General features: G+C 35.4%; 1 protein-coding gene and 1 pseudogene across 1 annotated transcript; one reads left to right on the top strand and one right to left on the bottom strand.

The window, feature by feature from the left end:
• LOC116131010 overlaps positions 1-21,507 on the top strand; it is a 36,494-nt pseudogene extending 14,987 nt beyond the window's left edge.
• Positions 21,508-22,978: 1,471 nt separating this feature from the next.
• LOC116131022 (ferredoxin-like) lies at positions 22,979-23,713 on the bottom strand. Its single transcript, XM_031416682.1, has one exon. The coding sequence runs from the start codon at positions 23,627-23,629 to the stop codon at positions 23,186-23,188; it is 444 nt and encodes a 147-aa protein (XP_031272542.1). The 5' UTR covers positions 23,630-23,713; the 3' UTR covers positions 22,979-23,185.
• Between the last annotated feature and the right edge of the window lie 1,570 nt (positions 23,714-25,283).

Raw genomic sequence — 25,283 nt, forward strand, 5'->3', positions numbered from 1 at the left:
GTCCAAAACATATTATTTTGGGTTTATTTTGTTACTTTTCATTCATGTAGAGACCAAACAAAACTTTTTACTTAACAAGGAAAATAACACCTAATACCTGCCAAAATTTCACAAAATTTCCCAAAATTTCCTAATAATCTCATTCACTCGTTTTCAACTCTTCTAGCCTACTCTCTCAAACAAAAAAACCCTAATGGCTTCACTTAATCATCTTCATTCCTAGAAATCACTACTAGAAAATCCCCCTTCCTTGACAGAATGAGTTGATAAGTTTTCTTGACCGTTCTTAAAAATATCAAGAATTGTAATTCTTGACAGTTTATGAACTGTCAAGAATTTGAAATAATCCTTGATTGTTTTAGATGATTCTTGATAGTTATTAAATGTCAAGGATTTGATCAAAAATAAATTGCAGGAAATTTTTTCTTGATAATTGTAGTCTTAATTTTTGATAGTTAAAATCTTTGACAGTTAAAAACTGTAAAGATTAAGTTTAAAAAACAAAAATTAAAAATTTTACTAAGACAAAAGTTTCCCACCCATCAAAATTTTCGCTTTGACAAAATTTCCCACCCATTTTTCATTCTCTCTGCCCTTAACTCTTTCTTTCTCACTTAAATGTTTGTTTCTATTCACTTTTCTTTTGATGAAATCTCCAACTTGCGATTCAACTAAACAACAAGAAGGAATCAACCCCACAAAAGAAAGAGAAAGCCAAGATACCCATCTAGGTTTGCAGTAAGTTTTTATATCTTTTTCTTTTTATGAAGGTGAAAAACAGAGTTCAAGAAATGGGGATATTGTATGAAGATGTTGTAGTGATAAGTCAAGCTGAGAAGCCGGGTGACTCCATTGTTATCACAGTTAACTGTCCTGACAAGACTGGTTTGGGGTGTAATTTGTGCAGGATTATCTTGCGTTTTGGGTTGAGCACCTACAGAGGAGGTATACTTTTTTTCTTCATTTTTAGGGTGGCTGGTTGGTAAAGATACTGGAACAGTACCGTAATGTTTTTTTGGTTCGAATTTTCTTCATATTTGCTGATTTTTCCTCTTGTTTGTTTCTTTCATTTGGATTGTTTGATGTGCCTTCCTACATAATGTTGTTTTTTTATTATTTGACTGTTGGTGTCTTGATGATATGATTTTTTAATGTGTATTTGTTATACTTTAGTTTGATGAATTCCTTTCTTTAATAGCCTTTTGCCATTTTTGTGATTTGTGGTCCTTTATATAATAATATACTAAAAGCAATAATCATTTTGCCATGCTTCTCCTTTTTGCCTATCACGTGTTTGTGGAAATTCTTCTGTGTATTTTTGCCATACTTTTTATCTTTTACTTCTTCCTTTATTAATTCTGCAACTTCTTTCTTTTTTAGGACGATACAAATAGGAACGAATGCTGGCTTGTGAAGCTTTTCTTCATTCACTGGCCAAGGATGCCAAGAAATATTCTTGCACTGTTACTCGCACATATGATTTAATCCTCATTGGGTGTTATATTGCATATGATTTAATCATGGGTTAAAATGTTTTTCAATTTAGCTATTACATTACTGCGAACTATGAAATTTCTTGCAATTTTAAAACCATAGTGGCACCTGACTACAGCATTTTGAGTATATATCTAATTAGCTGATGCTTTTTTCATTATGTGATGCTTACTTGTAAATAATGTTAAGGAGTTTCTGTGTTATAAAACTATTTCAGGCACAACAGTGGATTGGTGGCCTATGGGTGTCATTATATTTCCTGTAAATTACTTTTGTATTCACTGATGCTGAACTGTTATAACTGTTTTAGGGAATGTTTGTTAGTTGATCCCAAGGAGCATCCAATGCTACTTGCCGAACCATTTTCAAACACTCAATAACAAAGGGAAAGGTGATCTGCTACTCTGAAGTTTTCTGTTACTGGTTCATGGTAAAAGTGTAATTTTCTACTATTTCAACATCCTTACATGTTTGCCAGAAATTGTTACCTATATGGCTCACAAGTTGTCTATGATGGCACTAAATAGGATTCATGTGTTAGAGATGTAGCCAGATTTATAGATGGAGATGCTACCTTCTTGGCAGCTTATGCTCCTCTATTAATGGTAGTTTTCAGTTTTTCTTTATATGTTGTATTTTATAGTTTTTAACGGAAAATAATTGGAAGTGACTCAGATAATGGTAGTGTTTGTTTCTTTGAGGTTGTTTGGGGGCTACTTTTGGAATTAGATTTCAACTCTTCAGTTAGGCCTTTTTGGTACCTACATTCTTAGGTGGATTACAAGTATTCTCGTTTATCCTTTACTTGGATTTGTGGAAAAAAAAAAAGGATTGAAAAGTTGATTTAGCCAGGTTTCAGTTATAGGGTATATATCTTATTTAAAAAGAATGTCCTACTTATCTATTTCACTATTTTGATGTCCACCCCACTTAATAGTTGCAAACTGATAGGAAAACATTTTTCTTTTGTTGTTTACCTGTTTCAGTGGTTGTTTAAAATGTTGATGCTTCTTTTAGGAAGTTTAAAATTATTTTACTGTTTATAAGGATAAAGATTTAGTTTCTTTATAGGGCTGCTTCTGCTAATCAGTGTCTAATATTTGGTTTGCGAAATTCCATGAATTCATTGTACTTTGAATGTTGCTTTTAAAATAGTTTCATTTACATGATACAACTGCAAGGTATGCTATATTACGTTTTGCAGTTTTTCATCTACTTGCCATCTTTTATTTTTCCTTTAGAACTACATTTATTTTAACATGATGAAGGTTATGTTTCATAATCACAAACTTTTTCAGTAGTGGAGGATCAACTATAGTGGCCCCAGTACATGATGGTTATGTTCTTCAAAAGGTATTTTTTCTTATAGCTACAATTTAAACTATATGCTAAACTTTTGTCCTGATATAGAACAGGCTCCCTGGTGAACTACGTGAATCCCTAAAGTACATTTACAACTTATGTGTTGAATATGTTGTCAAGAATCCTTTGAATACACCGGGAACTCCAATCAGGTAACTTGTAAACTGTTTTTAATGGAGATTGAAATATATCAATAATGGATTTTGATATGTCTCTTTTTACCAATACCGATCAACTCTCTTGATAATGATGCATTTATAATTGTTAATTTGTTAAGCATGTCCAGTACATTGGCAGCTTGAATATTGATATATCTTTTAAACTTGTATGGTGCCATTTTTTAGAATCGCATGATTGTGAAGTTAGAGATTTAAACATGTTCTTTTTCTCTTTGTTTTGCATTTAATATTTGGGGTGCTTTTATCTTCATCTTTTCTTGAATTTACAATATATGTATTGTCATCTTTGAGAATATACATGGGAATTGAAGATGTCTTTTGTATTAATGGTTTTGTAGGTTGTGAAAATGCAAGAGTAATTTTTTGGTAAAGCACAATTGGAAATGGAAGATGGTATACATGGTGGTTTTCGTTGGAATTTCTTGAATGATTGAAAAGTATTAGAGAGTTCTGTTCTTGGGGATTCGATCAGTCTAATACAATTGTTTCATGACACTCGTTGAGGCGTCAAGAAAGGGTGAGTTAATGAACAAGCAAGAGAGCTATATGTAAGTTCATCAGGTTTGAATTACCTAATTCATGTTGCATGAGTTGTGTAGTTATGATTGTATCTATTATTACTAGATTTCTTGCGCAAGAGACTCCTCAATTCAATGCTTATTTGTGTAGTAAACAATGTTTTGATGTAAACATAAATTATATATATGTAATAAGAAATATAATCATAGCACTCACTGGGCAGCATGCATGGATGAATGTTGATATATAGTTCTCTTTATAATAGATAAATCACATATTAATTACATAAGTATATACTCATATAACATTAAACACATTTGATTGTTAGAAAGCAACTTGACAATGCTAAATAAATGAAAATTTTGTCTGTTTTAGAGTGTTCTCTATATAGCCAAAAGAAAGAAATAAAACTCAGCTGAATCATGATTAATTTACCTATGAATTTCATTCATGAGACATTGGTGGATGAGATGCGTATTGGTGGAGATTCATATAGGTGGAGATCTGAAATAGAAAGTGAATCCAATATAGTAGGCTGATTTTCTTCTTAATTTCTTACTGATGTTGATGTTGAAGAAGAGGATGAGACATTATGCATATAATTCATATAAACACTGAATATTTAAGTAACTATTGTATATAAGTTTGGGCATGTTAAACCTCAACTATTGACTGCACCACAGAGAATGGATGAGATGCATATGAGGTGTTCATACTATATGCATTTAGTAAATGGTGTTAAATGTTATTATATTGTATCTATTGAATCCCAAATTCTTGTTGGACTTATTGGTTACGGTATGAATTGATGGCAGGAGAAAATGATTGAGATGCAAGAGGAAACCTAGGCGGGGGGATAGTGAAAGATCTGAAGCTGAAACATGTGAGGAAGTGCTTGGTAAAGCTTCCAGCTTCAACCAAAATATTGCATTCTCGCTGACTCAACAGCAAGATACGGGGTGGGCATTTTGTTTGTTAGAGTTATGCACAGATAGATAGGTACTGATGAAAATGTAGGGTGCATGCTTTGTTTTTTGGCTATGCGTACATGATAGTGCATTTTGGATTTTTATTACTCATCATGCATAAAAATCCATGTATGGACTATATATATATATATATGAAAAAATGATCTTTGATGTTAGTGATCAGATTTTTATATTGTGTCAATTATTTTGTTGATGTTGAATGTATAATCTAGGTCATTTACAAAGAGCAAAAATAATGCTCTTAAATGTTAACCAATTAGCTATTAAAGTATTAGTTGCAGAAATAATACAGCAGCCAAGACTAATTAATAATATCTGACTAAAATAATTAGTTTCCAAAACTCATATACAATCGGTTACTATATTATTTAGATGCAAAAAATTAATTTTAATAACTAAACATTAGTTACAAAATGTAAGAAACCAAATTGGGTATATACATTTTCTAACTAAAAACGAAAAGCTTTTGCCACTAATTATTTTCTCACAAAAAAACACATTCTGCAACTAATTTCGTAGTAGCGAAAAGTAATTTATCATATTTGGATCCCACATTCAGCGTCTAAAATTATTGGAATTAACCACCAAATTTTTGCAACAAAAAGATACATTCGTCCACTAATAAAATAGTTGCAAAAAACTTTAACAAAATTACCCTTACACCTTCCGCGTCTAATTTTTGTGGCATTCGTGACAAATTATTAGTCACTAAAAGGTACATTTTGCAACTAATTGATTAGTCGTGATACAATTTTACCAAATTACCCTTGCACATTTAGCATCTAAGTTGGAGGACTATTTCAACCGGCAATTAGCAACTAATTTGCTAGTCGCCAAAAAAAAAAAACTTTCCGCGTCTAACCTACTTTTTAGACGCCCATACTTTCTACAACAACGATTTTGCAATTACGTGGTGACTACAGAATTTAGACACGCAAGACTTTTAGCGTCTAAATTTTACTATCGGCGTTTAATTTTGCTAGACACTGAAAGCCATTTTTCTTGTACATTTGGTCTAAAAGTTTTGAAACTTTTCACTTTGGCCCCTACCCACTCGAAAGTACGCTCGCTATAGCGATGGATTAGATCACCGTAGCGTGCACTAATTTGCGTCGCATACATGCACCACATGCGATGGGTTATATCGTTGCTGCGGGCACTGATTTTCGTCAACGCGTACCTTAGACAACGATTGCTACGACGATGAGTCATATCGCCTCAACGAGTGTTGATATTCAATCAGCGATCGCGCTAAGGACGATCACCGCGACGATGGGTTATATCGCTGGGGTGAGCATTGATTTTTTCAATCAGCGAGTACGCCAAACAATGATTGCCGCAACGAGCATACACTGATCGTAGCATTTATCAGTTCAACTAGCCACCAAAAATAAGCCAAACGGATTTTGCAATCAATCTAAACTTCTGATTTCAACAAAAATCCATAATCCAATATACAAAACTTGCAAATAATCAACAAATTAAATTAATCAATTAAATTGATTTCTTAAAACATGCTTTCAAGACAGATTTTGTGCAGATTCAACAAGGCAACATATTATCAATCAAATACATGTAATCAACCATAAATAAACTGTAAAATCTGGTACCTTAGGCTCTGATACCACTGTTAGGAAATGATCAAGTCATGGCAGTGAAAAACAAAAATATATATAGCATAGATTGCTCCTTAGAACAAATATAAGGGCACAAATTTTCAGTTTATACATTAAATTAGAATCTGCAAAAAAAAAAAAAAAAAAAAAAAAAATTCAGTTTAGAGTTAAGAAATCATATGCCATTTGGAGGCCCTCCAACTTGTCTTTGAATGGGTTTCACTATCGTCCAAGGGTAGGATCAACCAGCGATAGTCCACACGAAGATAACCCCAAGGAACTAAGGAGGGATTTGCTAGATCCTCTTTAGCCTTAAGAACCAAGAACAAGAATCAATTGATATTTTGATTCAACCCAAAAACCAAACTGGCGTGGGAAGAGAGAAAAAGAGGCTAGAGTTTTTTTAATTAAATGTGAATGAATGAATTCTTATTTAATTCACAAAGTGTTGCACTTATATAGGGTACACAATGCTCTATTCCATCATGGAATAGGTTTGGGCACCAACCCAAACAACCCTTATGTCCAAACAGCCCCATTTAGGTATTTTAATTATTATTATTGGCTTCGTTTGGTTGCCAATTAGGAATACTACTTTTAGTATTCCCAAAAAAGTTAAACACTAAAATACTTAAAAACTCCCAATATTATTCAATATTTTTTAACTTTTTTTAAACCCCTTAAATTTGTTAATTTAATTAAATACCCCTAAATATTTTTTAAAAAATTGCAAAAACACCCCAACAATCCACATTTACCAGATTCCGGCCACCACTGCTAGAAAATGGCCAGAATCTGGTAAGATGGCACACTAACAGCTGAATCTGGCTGGTAGTGCACCGATCTAGCCTTTTTCGGCCAGATCCACGGTGGATCTGGCTGAAAAAGGCCAGATCTAAGGCCAAAGATCTGACCATTGACGGCCAGATCTTTGGCCGTAACCAGTCGGTAACGACGGCCAACAAACGATCGTCATTGAATAGCAAATACGACCAGATCTGCCGTCAATGGCCAGATCCACTGTGGAAAAGGCCGGAAAAGGCCTTATCGGCGCACGATCGGCAAGATCCAACCGGTCATGTGTCGATATGGCAACTCCGGCCACCCTCCGGTGGTGGTGGCCGGCTGTCCATATTTGAGGGTGGGTTGGGGGTGTTTTTATTAACTTTTAATGTTTTATTATAGGGGGTACTTTGTAAAAAAAAAAAACATAGGGGGTATTTTATAATTTATAAATCCTACATCGTAATACCGCCCAATTCAACTTTTTTCAAAAAACTTTTCTCAAAAACCCAAAATTTTGAACCAAACGGAGCCATTATTATTTCAATTTAATTTAATTAATATATATATAATATATTAACATTTAACAATAGCAATAATTCATTTAAATATATGCGAACACATATTTAAAGATAATCTCACTTAGTTAATTTTAATATTAAATTAAATAAAGGCTACAACCTTAGCAAATTTAATTGCTTTAGTTAATTTTAATATTAAATTAAATAAAGGCTATAACCTTAGCAAATTTAATTGCACTGTGAGATTACCAAAATACCCTTTCACTTAAAAAGACGAAAACGCCCTTCTTATAAACTGGTTCTTAAATTATCTTCTATGTGTGTGACCCATAGGCTTCTTATCATACCGGTAGTGTGTAGTATCGCGATTAACACCAATTAATTGTCTCACTACACACAGACCAAGATTGGCCCCTAGCAAGGCATCATGGCCACCCGATAGATTCGGATTCAGCGAAGCAACTACCTGTCAACGATATGGTTACCATACAATTCAATCCTTTCATCATCTGTTATCTCAACGAGACCAAGGCACAGAAATAGTGTCAACCTCAATTACTCTCGATATGTATGTATTCAGTTACTAGACCAATTACCGGAATTATAAACTAGATAGAGCAACAACTCAATCCCACTGTGGCCACAGTTTTAGTGTCATTGCCATTTACTGAATTGCGTCGTGAGATAACTTCCTCGTACCCTAGAGTGATGAATCCTCTGTCGATCCACCATAGTCTTGAGACACTCCTTGATGTAGCCAATCACTACCGTATTGACAACTCTAAATAGAACTGCGTTGGGCTAGTGTTAAACTACACCAATCGGTGCACAAGGCGCTCTGGTGATCTCAAGTCTAAGGATCACATGCACAACCATTCGTTAGGGGATTTGTTCCATAGACACTTGAGTTACCATCCATATGGAATCCTCTAGTGGGTCGGTCCAGTGAACTTGCCTACAACAAGCACCCATGTGTTGCACCAAGTTGTCACCAAACAACCTTAACAAGTGAGATCAGTCACTGCTTTTCGATAGGGTCGTTCAACATTATGATAGCCTTACCGTATTATATGTGCCCTTACTTTAGAATAATACTAGGGCAACGGATGTTTCTAAGATGGCTACCATATGTGCTCATAGGGTTCTCACTATCAAGATTTCAAACACCTGATACCCTCATCACGGTTCTACCATTCTAAGGACATATATCAATACGTATAATAATGATTTACGCAATATAGAATAAAATGCCTTTTTATTGATCAATGAACATTATTACAAAAAGTCAATTCTACAGTAATTGATTGGCTCTAGGACACCCACTCTAACAAATTTGTGGTAGCGAATGGACAAAGTGTCAATCAGGTTGTCTTGCAGTTTCTCAATACAGATTAGTTCAACCAAGAAAAATGAGGTCAATCAAGTTAGTGGGTTGGGATTTATGGGTTTCATGAACTAGAGCAATTATTTTAGACTGTTTATCTTCTTATCCAGCTTGAGTCCTTACACAATCTTGCTTAGCTAACTAAAATATGTGCTTCTGTCATAGTACTGCAAAAGGGGCTTTAGCAGCACTTGAATTGCCAAATAAAGAGTTCATGTTTATAGATGCAAATCAGAATCAACTGCATATGCGCTGAAAAGATTTGTATAGTTTTAGGTTGCCCCGTTATTATATTACTAGTTGTCGTGCCATATACAAAGAAAGTAGTTGCACAAAATGCAATAGTTACTGCATAATTGCCTCTTGCAGAAGAAACTTTAGCAAATGTGCAAAGGCCCCTGGTTTACTCTTGGTTTATGATTCATATATACATTGTTAATTTTTCAATTATATTCACTTTTCTAATCTTCATTTTATTTTATAGAAAATAAAATCAAGGTGATGCGACGACATACCACCTTTGTCTTCCATCACACATCTCATCCAAGGAGCTGAAGTCGGGTTCTACTTTGGATGGTAACTTTTCTTGCTTTTATATGATTGACAAGTATTAGCATTAAGAAGTAAAGCTTTTTTGGTTTCTATTGTTATGCTTTCTTCTCAGAAGCAAAAGTTCATATTGGTAAATGTCTACCTAATCTGTGAATGATAGTGTCTAAGGTAAAGTTTATTCTTGCGGTGTAATGAGGCAACTTTGCTTTCTAAGACAATTAAAGGGCTCTATACAGAAGTCGGACTACTTGGCTCTACGTCTGGATTTCATCACCGTGGGTATCTGATTATTACTAATGCTTCATTATATGATACTTCTTTATTTGTTTTCTTTGCTTATTCACCATATCTATAATTTCCTAAATATTCATGTGAAGTATAAGAACAGGGTTGAGGGGGAGGCTCTGGTACTTTGATAGAGAAATCAACTGAATCTATAGTTGGATCTAGAATAGATGGGAAGTATTTATATAGATGATGGCGTTGATGATACTCGACAAATTGAAAACTGCAAGCCATTACATTGTTTCAATTTTGTGTTTAATCTTTATCATCAATATATAAGCTATCTTCCTGGTTCAGAATTGAAATTATATTGCTTATTTTCCTTTTTTATCTTTTCAGAAGCACAAACTAGCACTTTCTTACAATTTCCATAACTATATGGTTCGAAGTATGGAAGATGAATTTCATGGCATCCTCGGCATTAGTATGCAGTCATCCAAACTGAATTGCAGTTCTGTGTGTCATTTTTTTGTCTGGCTCCCAGCATTGTTCTAAATTCTTTAGTTATGCATTCATACATGGTATTTTACCATTTTTGGAATTGAATGAGACTAAATAATTGTGTAATACAATTTCTAACAATACAGCTTTTTGTGTGTGCATTTGAGATTTTCTGGATATAAATTCTTCCAAAGAGTGCGGAAGAAGTAAAATAAGTTTACACTAAATTATTTCCAATGTTGCAGCTGGCAACTTTGGGGTTAAACAATAGTGTGCATCTTCATAAACATTCATGGTAAATTGTTGTATATTCATAATGCGAATGTCCTTTATTGATTAAGCTTTATTTTGTGGGATAATGAAGTCGTTTACTCTTTTGCAGGTCTAAATGTATATTTCTGGCTGTCTTTTAACCCTGTCATTGTAGGTATTCTCACACTTGTTATCATCTGTAATATACTGTATAGCTAGTAATGTTTTGAGAAATATATGATAAAATCCACTAAATAACTTTTATAAACATATATACATAATGTAAAATCCAAAAATTCTAGTTTTAATTCATATCAATATATACACAAAATACTGATATACTTTAGTATGTTCAAGGTAATCTTCAACAGTGCCGCCAAACTCCTCCGCTTCTTGACGTCCCATCCGGTCATAAATCATCTAGTACTTGCAAAAACAGTAACATAACAGAGTGAGCACTAATTGCTCAGTAAGTAAACCAAACTGCACTATTGTGTTTTCTCCGTTACTCATGTTCTGATTTTCCATTTCTCACTCTAATCTTTGATAATATTCTTCATTCTTTTCTAATATTCTGCATTCTTTTCTGATACTCTGATTCGTTACTTATCAATGTGCAAAGACAATTAATAAAACTGCACATCGTCGAGCACATAAGAAATACTGAATCATGTAAGTAGCATAATACATATGCAAAATAATAAACTTCCCTAAGAAAATAACTTTCTTCTCTTTTCTGTTTTCTATCTCTTCTACTGTATCTCTTTCTTTTCTTCTCTATTTCTCTTTCTTTTCTTTCTTCTTTCTGGTTTAACGATCAGACTAGGTTGATGCATGGATTTGGAACCCTAGCCGTGTGAGTGGGTCCAGTCCTCATCTACATGCACTGCTGACGGACTATACAAATACTGTATCTCTCTGCTATGGTCACTCACTCGTGGCAGCGTGCATGTAGGTATGCTCTGCTAGGTACAATCCTCATCCATATACACTACTGAAAAACTGTACAAATACTGTATCTCTCTGCTGTTGCTACTCACTTGTGGTGGCGTGTATGTAGGCATCTCTGTCACTCACGAGTTCCCCATCGCAAAAACCTTATAACATAGCATGCTTTAGAAAGAGAATAGAAAGAGATATTATACACATTTCAACATGAATTTCCAAGCTATGGAAATTCGACACTTCCATTTTTTAGTAAATGAGAAAATATACATACATGCATGTTAGCTTAAAGAAAATTACTAGCCATTTTCTTTTTCTTTCTTTCTCATTCTTTGCTAACTTATTCTTTCATATTCTCATTTACTAAATCAAGGCTATGTATATATAATCATGTGCACGATACATGCATGATCAAGCCCATTCTTTAATATGCTTTCCAAGTTCACATATACAAACTTGCAAATTCATTATGGCATAATGGTATGTCATGACATATTCTACCATTCTCTACTATCATAATTGTCATATCAAAGTAACACTTTAACTTGCAATTCCTTTCTAACACTTTCATGTGCTATTCAAAAAGTAATAAAGGTTCAAGTAACTAGAACCAACCACTGAGGGCCATTTCTCTCATGGAACTAACATGACCAAGTGATATTCTAAATTTTTTGCATAACAATATGCACTCTTGAATACTAACATTTACACTTGGTTAAGCCCAAACATAATCTTCCTACTTCAATTCTTGCCTTTCTCTAACCATTTCTTCATTAGAGTTTAGCCAACTCATGCATGCATTTTCACTTTGGAATTTCATCAGACACTTCATATGCACATGCAACTACCATGTTGGCTACACTTCCACATCTCTCTAAATCCACCAAAATTGTGAGCCAAAACTCACTAACTTTAGTATCGAACCTGGCCAAGTTCAACAGTTCTTTACACTTCCAAAATTTCAACACTAATTCTTCCATAATTCCACCAATTCATCACATACTCATACACTACTTCTCATGGCTGGAAATTATGTATCATTAAACATAAAAAAAACAGCCAATAATTCTCTCATACCATCATATACAAACATGCAAAAATTCATTCAACACAAGTCTTGCTCAAATCAAGGTTAAAATTAGGTTTACTTACCTTGAATGTGTGATGCCACCTCCTTTTGCTTAAAGTCTCTTCCTCTTGGATCTAAATCATAAGAATTTAAAACTTTAAAGTTTCATCACACTCCTTGTGCTAGAATCTTACCTTTGGATGCTTTAGGATTGAAAATCTATAAAAATCTAAGTCAAATCCTATGATTTCCCTTTGAAATTTAGTGAAGAAAATTGAGAGAAAATGGGGTGAAGGTGGCGTGAACAAGGGCTGAAGATATGGCTAGGGTTTCTTCAATGAAACCTTTTATCTAATAATATATGCATGTATTCCCATTTTGCCCTTGCACTTTCTATGAAATTCCATCTATATTCTTTAGTCAATTGCCAAAATACCCTCATTTTTATTATCTTCTTCACATTATTTTGCTTCCTTTCACTTCCCACTTTTTCATCTAATTATGAGTGAAAAGACCATTTTACCCCTAATGAAGTTTTAAGGAATTTACTTCACATTTGTCTAAGGTAACTTCAAAGAAATCCAACTAAGGGTATTAGGGCATAAGTAAAATTACATACCTTGATGTGGGTGTTACATCATCTGATCCAATTGACCTCTTCCTTATAATATTACATTTTGTGCTCAATTTGTAAGTGTCAAAGCTTGTCATGTTGGTTGGTGTGAAATCAGAAGAATTTTCTTGATATTGATTGTGAACAAAATACAACAATATATACACATTCAACAGCCCATATAAGGAAATGAAATAATCTAAACTAGGAAAGGGAATGATCTAATTTCCTATTCTAAAGATCCTATTCCTAAAACATTTGATCCTATTCCTAAAATACTTGAATTGTACAACTCAACACTCCCCCTCAAGTTGGGGCATATAAATCATATGCACCAAACTTGTTACAAATAAAGTCAATACGAGGACCCGTAAGTGATTTAGTGAGGATATCTGCTAGCTGATCATTTGAGGTGACATGACTAGTGGTAATACAACCAAATAAGATTTTCTCTCTGATAAAATGACAGTCAATTTCTATATGCTTAGTCCTCTTGTGAAACATTGGGTTGGAGGCAATACGGAGAACAACTTGATTATCACAAAGTAACTTCATCTTCACTACTTCTGTACACTTCAATTCTTGGATTAGTTGCTTCAACCAAATGAGCTCAAAAGTTGCTAGAGCCATTGCACGGTATTCTGCCTCTGCATCGATTTGGCAATGACATCTTGCTTCTTACTTTTCCAAGATACAAGGTTTCCTCCCACAAGAATACAAAAACCTGAAATGGAACGTCTATCAGATGAAGAACCTGCCCAGTCAGCATCAGAATATCCGACAATCTATGTATGGCCCCTATTTTCATATAATAGACCTTTGCCCTGTGTACCCTTGATATATCTTAAAATCAGAATAACTGCATCCCAATGACTGTCACAAGGAGACTATAGAAACTGACTAACAAACATTGACAGAGAAGGAAATATCAGGTCATGTAATGGTGAGATAGTTAAGTTTACCAACTAGTCTTCGGTATTTCCCAGCATCTGCAAGAGCCTTCTCCTGTCCAGGTGAGAGCTTTGAATTAGGATCCATAGGAGAGTCTATCGGTCTACAGTCTGACATACTTGTTTCTTTCGAAAAATCCAGTGCATATTTCCTTTGAGAAATAACAATACCTGAGCTAGATTGAGCCACTTCGATACACGGAAGTATCTAAGTAATCTCAAATATTTGGTCTTAAAGTGGTGGAACAAGGGTGTCTTCAACTGTTTAATGTCATCCTGATCACTTCCCGTAATAACAATATCATCGACATAGACAACCAAATCAATAACACTACGGACACCGAAATATTAGCACCGAATTTCTGTACCGGCCTATGTGTAACGCATCTTTCCATTTTTTTATAATTTTTTTCTAGTGAACGGCCGTCCATCAAATTTGGACGGCCGTTCACTCACATGGACGCCTGTCCATATTATATGGACGGGCGTCCATATTCGAGGGACCGGCGTCCATATAATATGGACGCCCGTCCCTATTAAAATAAAATTAAAAAATTTGTAAAACTTTGGGGACGGTCGTCCATAAATTATGGACGGCCGTCCCTTACGTTTGGACGGGCGTCCATTCCTAATGGACGCCCGTCCATACTTTAAAAAAAAAAAAAAAATGTTTGGACGGGCGTCCATTCCTAATGGACGCCCGTCCATTATTTTAGTTTCTACAAATTAAAGAAAAACTTTGGACGATGCCTTCTCTGATTCCAGCTGCAACTCAACCCTTCTCAACCTCCATGCTGCTTCCTTCTTCTGTGCTGCCCAAGCACGATGCCCTTCTTCCAACTCTCTGCAGCAGTCTACCAGCTCAGATACCAAACATGCTCTGAAATCTCCATGGCTGAAATAGCACGGATTCTTCAGCTTTCAAGTTTATTTAATAGTTTCCTTTAAAATGGTACTGTGATTAGCTTTCAAGTTTATGGAGCCCTACAGCTTTGAGTTTTGTTTGGTGTAATTTCTCTTTCGATCTTCTTGTCTTTTTAAGGCTATGATTAGTCATAGTCTAATAAAAAAATTATTTATATGATCATCATTTTATTGATATCAATACATTATGCACTTGCATGTACACACATAAAATTGCACATATACAATTTTGTGGAGCTGCATATATGTTAATTAAGAATCCGTGCTATTTCAGCCATGGAGATTTCAGAGCATGTTTGGTATCTGAGCTGGTAGACTGCTGCAGAGAGTTGGAAGAAGGGCATCGTGCTTAGGCAGCACAGAAGAAGGAAGCAGCATGGAGGATGAGAAGGGTTGAGTTGCAGCTGGAATCAGAGAAGGCATCGCCCAAAGTTTTTCTTTAATTTGTAGAAACCAAAATAATGGACGCCCGTCCAAACAATTTTTTTTTTTTTAAAGTATGGATGGGTGTCCATTAGGAATGGACGCCTGTCCAAACGTAAGGGACGGCCGTCCATAATTTATGGACGGCCGTCCCCAAAGTTTTACAAATTTTTTAATTTTATTTGAATAGGAACGGGCGTCCATATTATATGGACGCCCGTCCATGTGAGTGAACGGCAGTCCAAATTTGATGGACGGCCGTTCACTAGAAAAAAATTGTAAAAAAATGGAAAGATACGTTACACGTAGGCCGGTACAGAAATTCGGTGCTAATATTTCGGTGTCCGTAGTGTTATTGCAACCAAATATATGCATTGCCCTGATGAGTTATGTTTATAGAAAACAGAGTGATCAAACTCACACCGAATCATCCCAAACTCTTGAATGACATTACTGAATCATCCAAACTAGGCACGAGGGGACTGTTTTAAACCATATAGAAAGCAACGAAGTTTACATACCAAGGCAGACTCCCCCTGAGCAACAAAGCTAGGCGGTTGCTCCATATAAATTTCTTCTTGAAGCTCACCATGAAGAAAGGCATTCTTAATGTCTAATTGGTATAGAGGCCAGTAGTGGAGAGTAGCCATGGATAAAAACAAGCGGACAGAAGACATCTTAGCCACAGGGGAAAAGGTCTCATAATAATCCAACCCATAAGTCTGAGTATACCCTTTTGCAACCAACCGTACCTTCAGTCAATCAACCTGACCATCTGGGCCAATCTTGACAGTATAAATCTAACGACAACCAACAGGCGATTGGCCGGGAGGCAAAGGAACTAATTCCCAAGTATTATTATGATGTAAAGCAGTCATCTCTTCAACCATAGCTTGACACCAGCCGAGATCAGTCAATGCCTCACGAACAATGGAAGGAACAGAGATAGAAGAAATGGTTGACACAAAAGCATAATATGATAGAGATAAGCGATTATAACTAAGAAAATTATAGATCGGATGAGGGTTGCGAGTGGACCGCATACCTTTACGAATTGCAATGGGAGATTGGTCTTTAGGAGGTAGGGCCGCAGCAGGAGAGGAATCTAACGCAGGAGGATCAGGAACAAGAGCCTCAAGAACATCATCAAGAATAGTGTTAGTAGCCGTACTTGGAACAATATCATCACCTAGAGGAGAATAACATTTATAACCCTTTTGAAGTCTTGAGTATCCTAGGAAAATACACTTGATAGATTTGGCAGACAGTTTGTTCATACCTGGGGAAAGGATATGGACAAAACATGTGCAACCAAAGATATGTGGAGGAAGAAAGTGTAACGGTTGATCAGGGAACAAAATAGACTGAGGGACCTAGTTTTGTAGGACAGAAGAAGGCATCTTATTAATTAAGAAACAGGCAGTTAACACAGTATTTGCCCAGAACCGAAAAGGAACCTGATTGTGTAAAAGCAGCATTCGGGCAATTTCAATCAAATGTATATTCTTACGCTCAACAACTCCATTTTGTTGTGGAGAATAAACACAAGAGGATTGATGGAGAATTCCCTGAGATGACATGAATTTTGTAAAGGGAGTAGCAAAATATGCACGAGCATTATCACTCCGAAACACACGAATAACAATATTAAATTGTGTTTTAATTTCAGCACAAAAGGATTCAAAGATAGAAAATAATTCAGAACGACTTTTCATTAAAAATAACCAAGTGCAACGAGAATAATCGTTAATAAACATAACAAAATACTGAAACCCTAAAATGGACGAGACTCGACGAGGACCCTAGACATTGGAATGAACTAACTCAAAAGGGGATGTAGCCCGTTTATTGACACGCTTTGGAAACGTACTACGAGTATGTTTTCCAAGTTGACAAGACTCACAATTTAAAGACGATAAAGTAGAGAGACCTCGAACCATCTTCTGAAGCTTTGCTAAACTAGGATGACCCAAACGATTATGAAGGAGAAGAGGAGACAGTCCAGGCAACGGGGGCAGAAGGTAACTTGAGATGATAGAGGCCTTATGACTCATATCCTGCGCCAATCATTTGTCCCGTGCTACAGTCCTGTATAACAATATAATCATTAGTAAAAGTGATAGAACAATTTAAAGAGCAGGTGAGTTTATTGACAGATAGAAGGTTAAAAGGGCAATGGGGAATATACAAGACAGAATCTAAAGTCACGAAGGAGAGTGGTTGTGCCCGACCTACTGCTTTAACAACTGTTTTGGTCCCATTGGCTAAGGGAACATGAGACAAAGAGGTAGTATTAATAAGATGAGAAAGCAAACGGGGGTTACCAGAGATATGATCTGATGCACCAGAATCAAGAACCTAAGACCCTAGAGGAGACGACTGAGTGAGGCATGCAATTTATTTACCCGATTGAGCAATGGAAGCAACAGATGAAGAAGACTGCTTATTTGCCTGGAACTTGAGATATTCATCATAATCAGCTCCTGTAAGAGTCAAGGATGGCAGACTTGGTTCTTCAAAAGATTCATAATGATGATCAGGATAAGCGACATTGGCAACCCGAGGAGGACGCCCATGTAATTTGTAGCATTTCTCCCAAATATGTCCCCACCTATGACAATAACTACACTTGGGTCAACCTCCCCTGCCACTACGATCCCCCTGTTCTCCTTTAACAAAAGTTTGAGACTGAGAGGCCAAGACAAAAGAATCAAGTGGGGAAGATCCAACCACAACACTAGGGGAGGAGACTCGAAGTAATCGAGCAAAAAATTCATCAAGAGAAGGCACAGTTGCACTTGCCAGAATCTGATCTCGTACTAGAGTAAGAGCAAGACTGATAGCGGCAAGAGTAAGAATCATAAAGAATTTGTCTCGTTATGTCAGATCTTCTGCTTCAGACTTGCCAGCGGGTAATAACAAATTAAATTCTGCCTTGAGAGAGGCCATCCTGCCAAGAAAGTCAAACATGCCCATATCTTGTTGTTTGAGATTAACCAAATTGGACACAACATAATAGAGTCTCTGGATATCATTAGTATAAAGCAATTTGGCCTGTCGCCATACATCAAAACAAGTTCGATATATTTTATAAGTAGAATGAAGGTGAGGGTCAATAGACTGCCATAATAAACCACATACCAAAGCATCTATCTTTACCCAGGTAGTTTTATCATCCGTGACATCTTCAGCCTTAGTGGTCAAGTGATCCTCCAGACCATGTCCTATACACCACAGTTCAATAGAGGCAACCCATGAGGAATAAATGGAGCTGCCTATTAATTTTTCAGTTGTGATCAGAGGAAAAGACAAAAAAGAAACAGAACCTGATTTGGTGTTGGATCCTTCAGGGAGCATGATTGTCTTGTGGAAGAGATTGAGCTAATCTGGGTTGAAAAACAAAACTGATTTTGGGCAAATCGGAAAAAAGAGGATATTTCGGCGGTAATGGGCTATTTCCGGCATCGATGATGACAATGCAGGTCGAACAGTGGTGGGTGTGCTTGCCGGTGGTGTCTGAGTGCACACTGGGCTAAAAAAACAAAACTGATTCTGGGCAGATCGAAAAAAAGAGGATATTTCGATGGTAGTGGGCTATTTTCGACGCCGGTGATGACAATGCAAGTCGGACGGTGGTGGGTGTGCTTGTCAGTGGTGTCTGAGTGCACAAGTGCCGGCGGTGAGACCTCACGCTCGTCGGAGAAGGAGATCGGAGAAGAAGCTACCGGAAAGAAGACCGACGTGTGCGGTGGCGACTAGCAATGAAATTTTCAGGTTTTGCTGGCGAGGAAAAGACGAACAACCTGGTGTGGTTAGAATAGTGATTCAACACCAGAAGGAGATAGCCTGAACTTCGCCCGAAAAAAAAAAAAAAAATATATCATCGGAAAAAGAAAAGAAAATTTTTCTAGGGTTTCTGATTTCTTAGGTCTGAAACCAGGTGAAATCAGAAGAATTTTCTTGATATTGATTGTGAGCAAAATGCAACAATATATACACATTCAATAGTCCATATAAGGAAATGAAATAATCTAAACTAGGAAAGGAAATGATCTAATTTCCTATTCTAAAGATCCTATTCCTAAAACATTTGATTTGTACAACTCAACAGATTTGTACAACTCAATAGTTAGAACAAAGCTTCAGCATGTTGTCTCCTCATTGGCCCTTGAAATTAAAGAACAAACAGGGCCACCTGTTGGGACTCAAGTAAAGCCAAGTGATGATCTATTTTGGTTTAGAAAACCGGTGATTTCTTTGCGATTGATTCAATTTTATATTCCAGGTGATTATTTCTTGTGTTATTTCATTCACATATCCAGATTCTCATCCACATTTGACTGTCATCCTCATTTCTTTCCTATTCGTGCAGAATGCCTTCGAGATGGCAACACTCACGTGGTCCTTGGTAAGTGTATACTCGTTCTTTCTCTGTGGTTCTGCTTGCTTGTGAAATCCTTGGTCAGCATATAATTTGCATATGTCGTACTAATATTCAGTTTCGGCATTCTCGTGCTATTTTAAGTATTTAAAAAAAAAAGACAAATAAATGACATGATTAACACCTTACATCCTCTTTTATGTACAGCCGATATATACCAAATATCTTTAACTGATAGTTTTCAGTCAATGAACTGCTTAAAATAGACGATGTATTAACAATGACTCACAGATTACATAACTATAAGGCTAGTACATAAACCATTTTGTGCTTCACAATTAATCCCAGAACATGCAAATGGTAATGAATCTGTAATTTTCTGTTGTTTAGTGGGGACTTGAGGAGAGATCATGCTTCTTGAAAAATCACTATATGATAATCATTCGATTGACTTCTGGGTACGTTTCCTTCTTAACTATGTACTTCCATGAAAATATATGATATATTTTCAGTTATGCTACTAATTTGGCTCGTGCATATGAATATTATTTCTTTCTGCTGGTTTTTGGTATAATGCGATGGATCTTACTGTAATTTCAACATATCAATTAGTATAAAGCCAGTGAAATAAGACAATTATTTTATCTGGATTCACAATTCTTGGCTGCTAGTATTAGTATTCCATGCCTTGGTCCTTCACTTTGTTTATCATTTTTCTTTGAGATAATCACCCTCATTGGCTCATCTCATAGAAATAATTTCTCGTAGCAATCTATCTCTGTTTGAAAACATGTGCTTTCCAGAAAACTACTCTGTTTATAAGAATATACTCTTCTTCAACTTTCTCAGTGGTTCTTGCAACGATTTACACAAATTACGTTTTGTGCTTTTGTTCATGATTATGTTGAGAGAGCAAATTATGTACATAAATAATGAGATGCTATCAGCGTGAAGCAAAAATGATCCTTTAACACGGTAAAGAGCTAAGGTACACGGCTCAAAGTAAAAAATACCTTCTTTTAGATATATATAATGCGCAAACAGATTAGTTATATGTACTTTTAGATGGCAAAAACCATCTTATATATGTATTTTATTTTAATAAATGCAGGGTTCTTGTTCAGTTCTGGTGCAGCTACAGCACAGTGCCACTGAATGTGATTGTGACAGAGATTTGCCTAACAACTTTTACAAACAAATATTGATACTAAAATTAAATTGGCATTTTTGAATTGAAATAGTACATCTATGCTATACATGTTTCGCAATATACAAACTTCTATCTTCTGGTGTGCTTATTGAAGCTTTAGCTTATGTATCTAACTAAGGAATAAATATGAGTTCATTTTAAACTCTTGTAATTTTAGGATTCTAAGCTGATAGCTCTTTGACCAATTCAGATGGGATCTCAAGGGAAGAAAGCTCTGGTGGCGGAGAGTGTGAGAGAGTCGCTCCATGGTGTAAGAGAGTAAAGGAGAGTTCAAAATATGACTCGTTGCATTCACGCACTACAAGATCTATATGCTCACTCGAATCAACAATCGACGAAAGAGATGAAATAATGGTGGCATCCGGTACTTTATCTAGGAGTTCTTCCATGGAGTCACTGAATCGAGTAACTATAACATCAACTGAACAGGCAGAGTCCGTTCTTCAGACCTCCGAACATCCTGAAACTGAATTGTCATTTAGAGTGCAAGAGTACTTATCCGATACTATAAACAGTAATGCCTTAGAACCTCTCATTACTGATGAAGAAGGTAGTACAGGTAATGGAGAGGAAGGGAAAGCTGAGACTCTTTATGACTTATTTCAGAAGACCTGAAACATTATCCTTTCTCGGTTCAGATAATTTTTGGATAGCCTTATCAGTTAGGCTTCATTTATAGCATTAAAATGTGCAACCAACTTGCTTGGAATACGGATAATGCACAATGAATGGTGTAAAATAATCTTGTATTGGAAGGTTCTAATTATTAAGCCTGGCCTTAACTTCTTAACCCACATTGGTATGAGCCATAAAAATAGGTTTTTATTTATTCATAATTCTAAGATACAGAAGAAAGTTACAGAGAAATGGCAATGAATTTGGGCAGCATTTTCATCTTATAATGTTCTTTATAAGAATTAGCGGTTTGTTTTCCACTGCAAGATGTTCTTTATTTCACTCTCCACTTATCTCAAACAAAGAAAACTGGACCTTTTATTTGTTATCTTATCTATAAACCAACCTGATCATTGCTAATGAATTCAGTTAAAATATTAAGAAATTTATACTAAGCTGTAACTCAATGTTAGAGTACCTAGTTCTGTAACCATATTGCGAAGGACTTGGATTCATTGCTGCATTTCATGGTTGAGCATGAATGCTTCATATTTGAACAAAAACATTATAGTTACTGGGAAAAAGCATCATATTCATCTCTGGGAATTCAAGGATAAAATCACTTTGAAATAAGAAAAAGTGCTTTTTTTGACAAGATTAAGAACATTGTATACTGAAAAACACAGAAAGTACTTCAAAAATAAGTAACTTAGTAACTTACCAGAAGTATTCTTCTTTTCAAACACAGCACTTGACGCTGGTGCTTCTGACAGTGCTTAATAAAGCACTTTCAATTCAGTACTTAAAAATAATCAAAAATGAACTTTTGACAAGATTAAAACACTTGCTTCATGGTTGACTGCGGATGCTTCATATTTGGAATAAAAACCTCATAATTACTGGGAAAAAGCATCACATTCAACTCCGGGAATTCATGGATAAAAACACTTTTGAATTTTTGTAAGTCCTTTTTTGACAAGATTAAGAACATTGTAAGCTTAAAGACTCACAGAAAGTCCTAAAATAATTGTTAACTAGCTTACCAGAAGTTTTCCTTTTAAACACAACCCTAGTGGAAGCACTTTCAAGTACTGGAAGATAATCAAAAACGGATATTTTACAATATGAAAACCACTGTAAACTGAAAAACGGAGAAAGTACATACAAAAATGAGTAACTTGTTCTACTAGAAGTGTTCTTTTAAACACAACCCTTGCTGGTGTTTCTGATGGTGCTTCGTAAAGAAGCACTTTTAAGTACTAAAAATAATCGACGATTAATTTTTTACTAGATTTTATAGCAGTATAAACTGGAAAACACTGAAAGTACCAAAAGCAAAAAATAAAAAAAAAACTGAGTAACTTAACCTTGATGCTGCTTCATAAAGAAGCACTTTCAAGGCCACCCTCAGCCTAACCCCACCAACAAAACCACAGAGAAAGAAATAAAAGTAGAAGCAGAGGCAAGAAGGTCAGCGAGGAAAAGATATGACATTATTAAGCTACAACAGCTTCATTTCATTTGTGACAACAAATGAAACTCAAGTACGAAAACCCTTAAGTTACTCTTCAAACATTACACAACGATCAACAATGTCCCTTAATGCAAAACACTAAATCCAACCAACACACATGCATGAGATTCTAATAAATAAATAATCTTAAAACCACATTCAACTTTAAGCAGAAGTGAGCTCCTCTTCCTTGTGAGTCTCAATCACAACAGGGCCCTGAGGATAAGCCACACAAGTCAGAACCCAACCCACATCAATTTGATCGTCATCAAGAAAGCTCCCATCAGACTGATCCACTGAACCTTCAATGACTTTTCCCGCGCAAGAAGAGCAAGAGCCGGCGCGGCAAGAGTACGGCAAATCAAGGCCGAGCTCCTCCGCCTGGTCAAGAATGTAAACGTCATCGGGGCAATCAAATTCTTGCTCTCCATCAGGAGTAATGAGCTTCACTTTGTAGGAAGCCATGGCCTTCACGCGGCCGCCGCAGTGGTTGGTTTTCAGGCCGAAAAGGGCCTGACTCATGTTGGGGAGGGACTTGAGGGATGTGACGGACGGCTGGAAGCGGACGAAGGAGGTGCTGAACATGGCGCTAGAGAGAGTGGAGGCCATTTGGGAGTGCTGGTGTTGGGGGCAAATGTAAGAAATGGAAGGTTTGGGGAAAACTAAGAGAGTTGGAGGGAGATGTAGTGTCGTTAATGGGGCAGGCTTGTGGAAATAGTGTGGCTAGAAATTCCTATCTGCCACGTGGCAAGATGTTGTGACTAACATTATCTTTTTTATTATCACCATTTGAATTTTTATTTATAGGTGAATGTGGTTGCCGCGTTCTGGGTGTGTAAAGAGGTAGGATTTGACATTAAATAACGTTACATGAATAAACAAATCTTATAAAGATATATAAATTGATATGAAAAAAATAAATATAATAATAAATACAATGGGTTTGATTTTTTATATTCATTCTTTCATTCATCTTACGTTACGTTTATTTGTATACAAATATTTATAAGATTTTTGCATTTTTGTTTGACATTTTATTGGAGGAATATGGGATTTTTTTTTTTAAAATGAAATTTTATTTCAAATTTTTTATAATATTTTAATATCATAACAAAATAGATAAGAGTAATTTGATATGAAAATAAAAAAAAATAAAAAAATAAAAAAAATAAAAAAAACTTAAATGTGTAATATTACTCTTTCCTTCTCCTAGTAGATTGATTCTAAAATAATTATGGTATAAAATTATACAAATGACCCTTGCAATTCAAAAAAAAAAAAAAATGTATTTTTTTATTTGGGTTTGAGTATTAATACTTAGCTTCTATCTACTTTAAACATTTATTTATTTATTTATATTTATAATATTGTTAATCAATTACATTATATGTAGAGAGTTTTTGAGAAAGTAAAAAAAAGTGGGAGTTAAATTAATGTCTTTGGTTTCCTTAGTTAAAAAGGACCTATGACCACAGAATTAGGGTTCAAATTAGAGGCACAAAATAAAAAAAGATATCAATGTCAAAACATAATGACCTCTAAATAGATCCCAATTCAACTGATGAAAATCCCACCACTTGTCATCAACTACACCACAATTCCTCAAATGTCATTTCCTTCTCAGGCAGATCCCATTGTGAACTACTCTTTTTGGGTTATTGTACATGTCTCTTTTTAACTTTCTTTGGACTTCTAAAGCCACCCTACCTTATTACACAACTTGATTTAGGTAAGGTTACCTTCATCTCCGGCATTGGATCCCCTTCAATTAGGTTAACTCTTCCTGATTATGTGTCATATTCTGAAGTGGGTGCTAATTTAAATGTATTGGACCAACGTCACCACTTTAACGAGGCCTATGGTCGAAAAGTTTCTCATAATCCTCTCACAACATTTTTATGATAAAAACAACTACAAAAATTTTGAATTATTCGAAAAATGACAACTCAGTGTCCAGTGATAATCTGTTGCCAAATTTTCATTACATTATTTATTTTTATAACTGAAGTATCGTACATTTCAACAAATCCTCAAAATCTATTGAACATCCTACAAATCTATTAAGATAAATAAATCACAAATTAAAATCTATTAAATACACTACAAACCCAATAGACCAAACAAATCACAAATGTGGAAATCTTACCATCTGAGTTCTGACCACAAAATTAATGGTTTATTTTAATGACCCGTAAAGAGATGTTTACATTAAAACTAGCCACGTGATAAGACCTTTAATTGTTTATTTATTTAGTTTCATTAA

This window comes from Pistacia vera, unplaced genomic scaffold (genome assembly GCF_008641045.1).
Source record: "Pistacia vera cultivar Batoury unplaced genomic scaffold, PisVer_v2 Contig1062, whole genome shotgun sequence".
In the NCBI taxonomy this organism is placed as follows: Eukaryota; Viridiplantae; Streptophyta; class Magnoliopsida; order Sapindales; family Anacardiaceae; genus Pistacia; species Pistacia vera.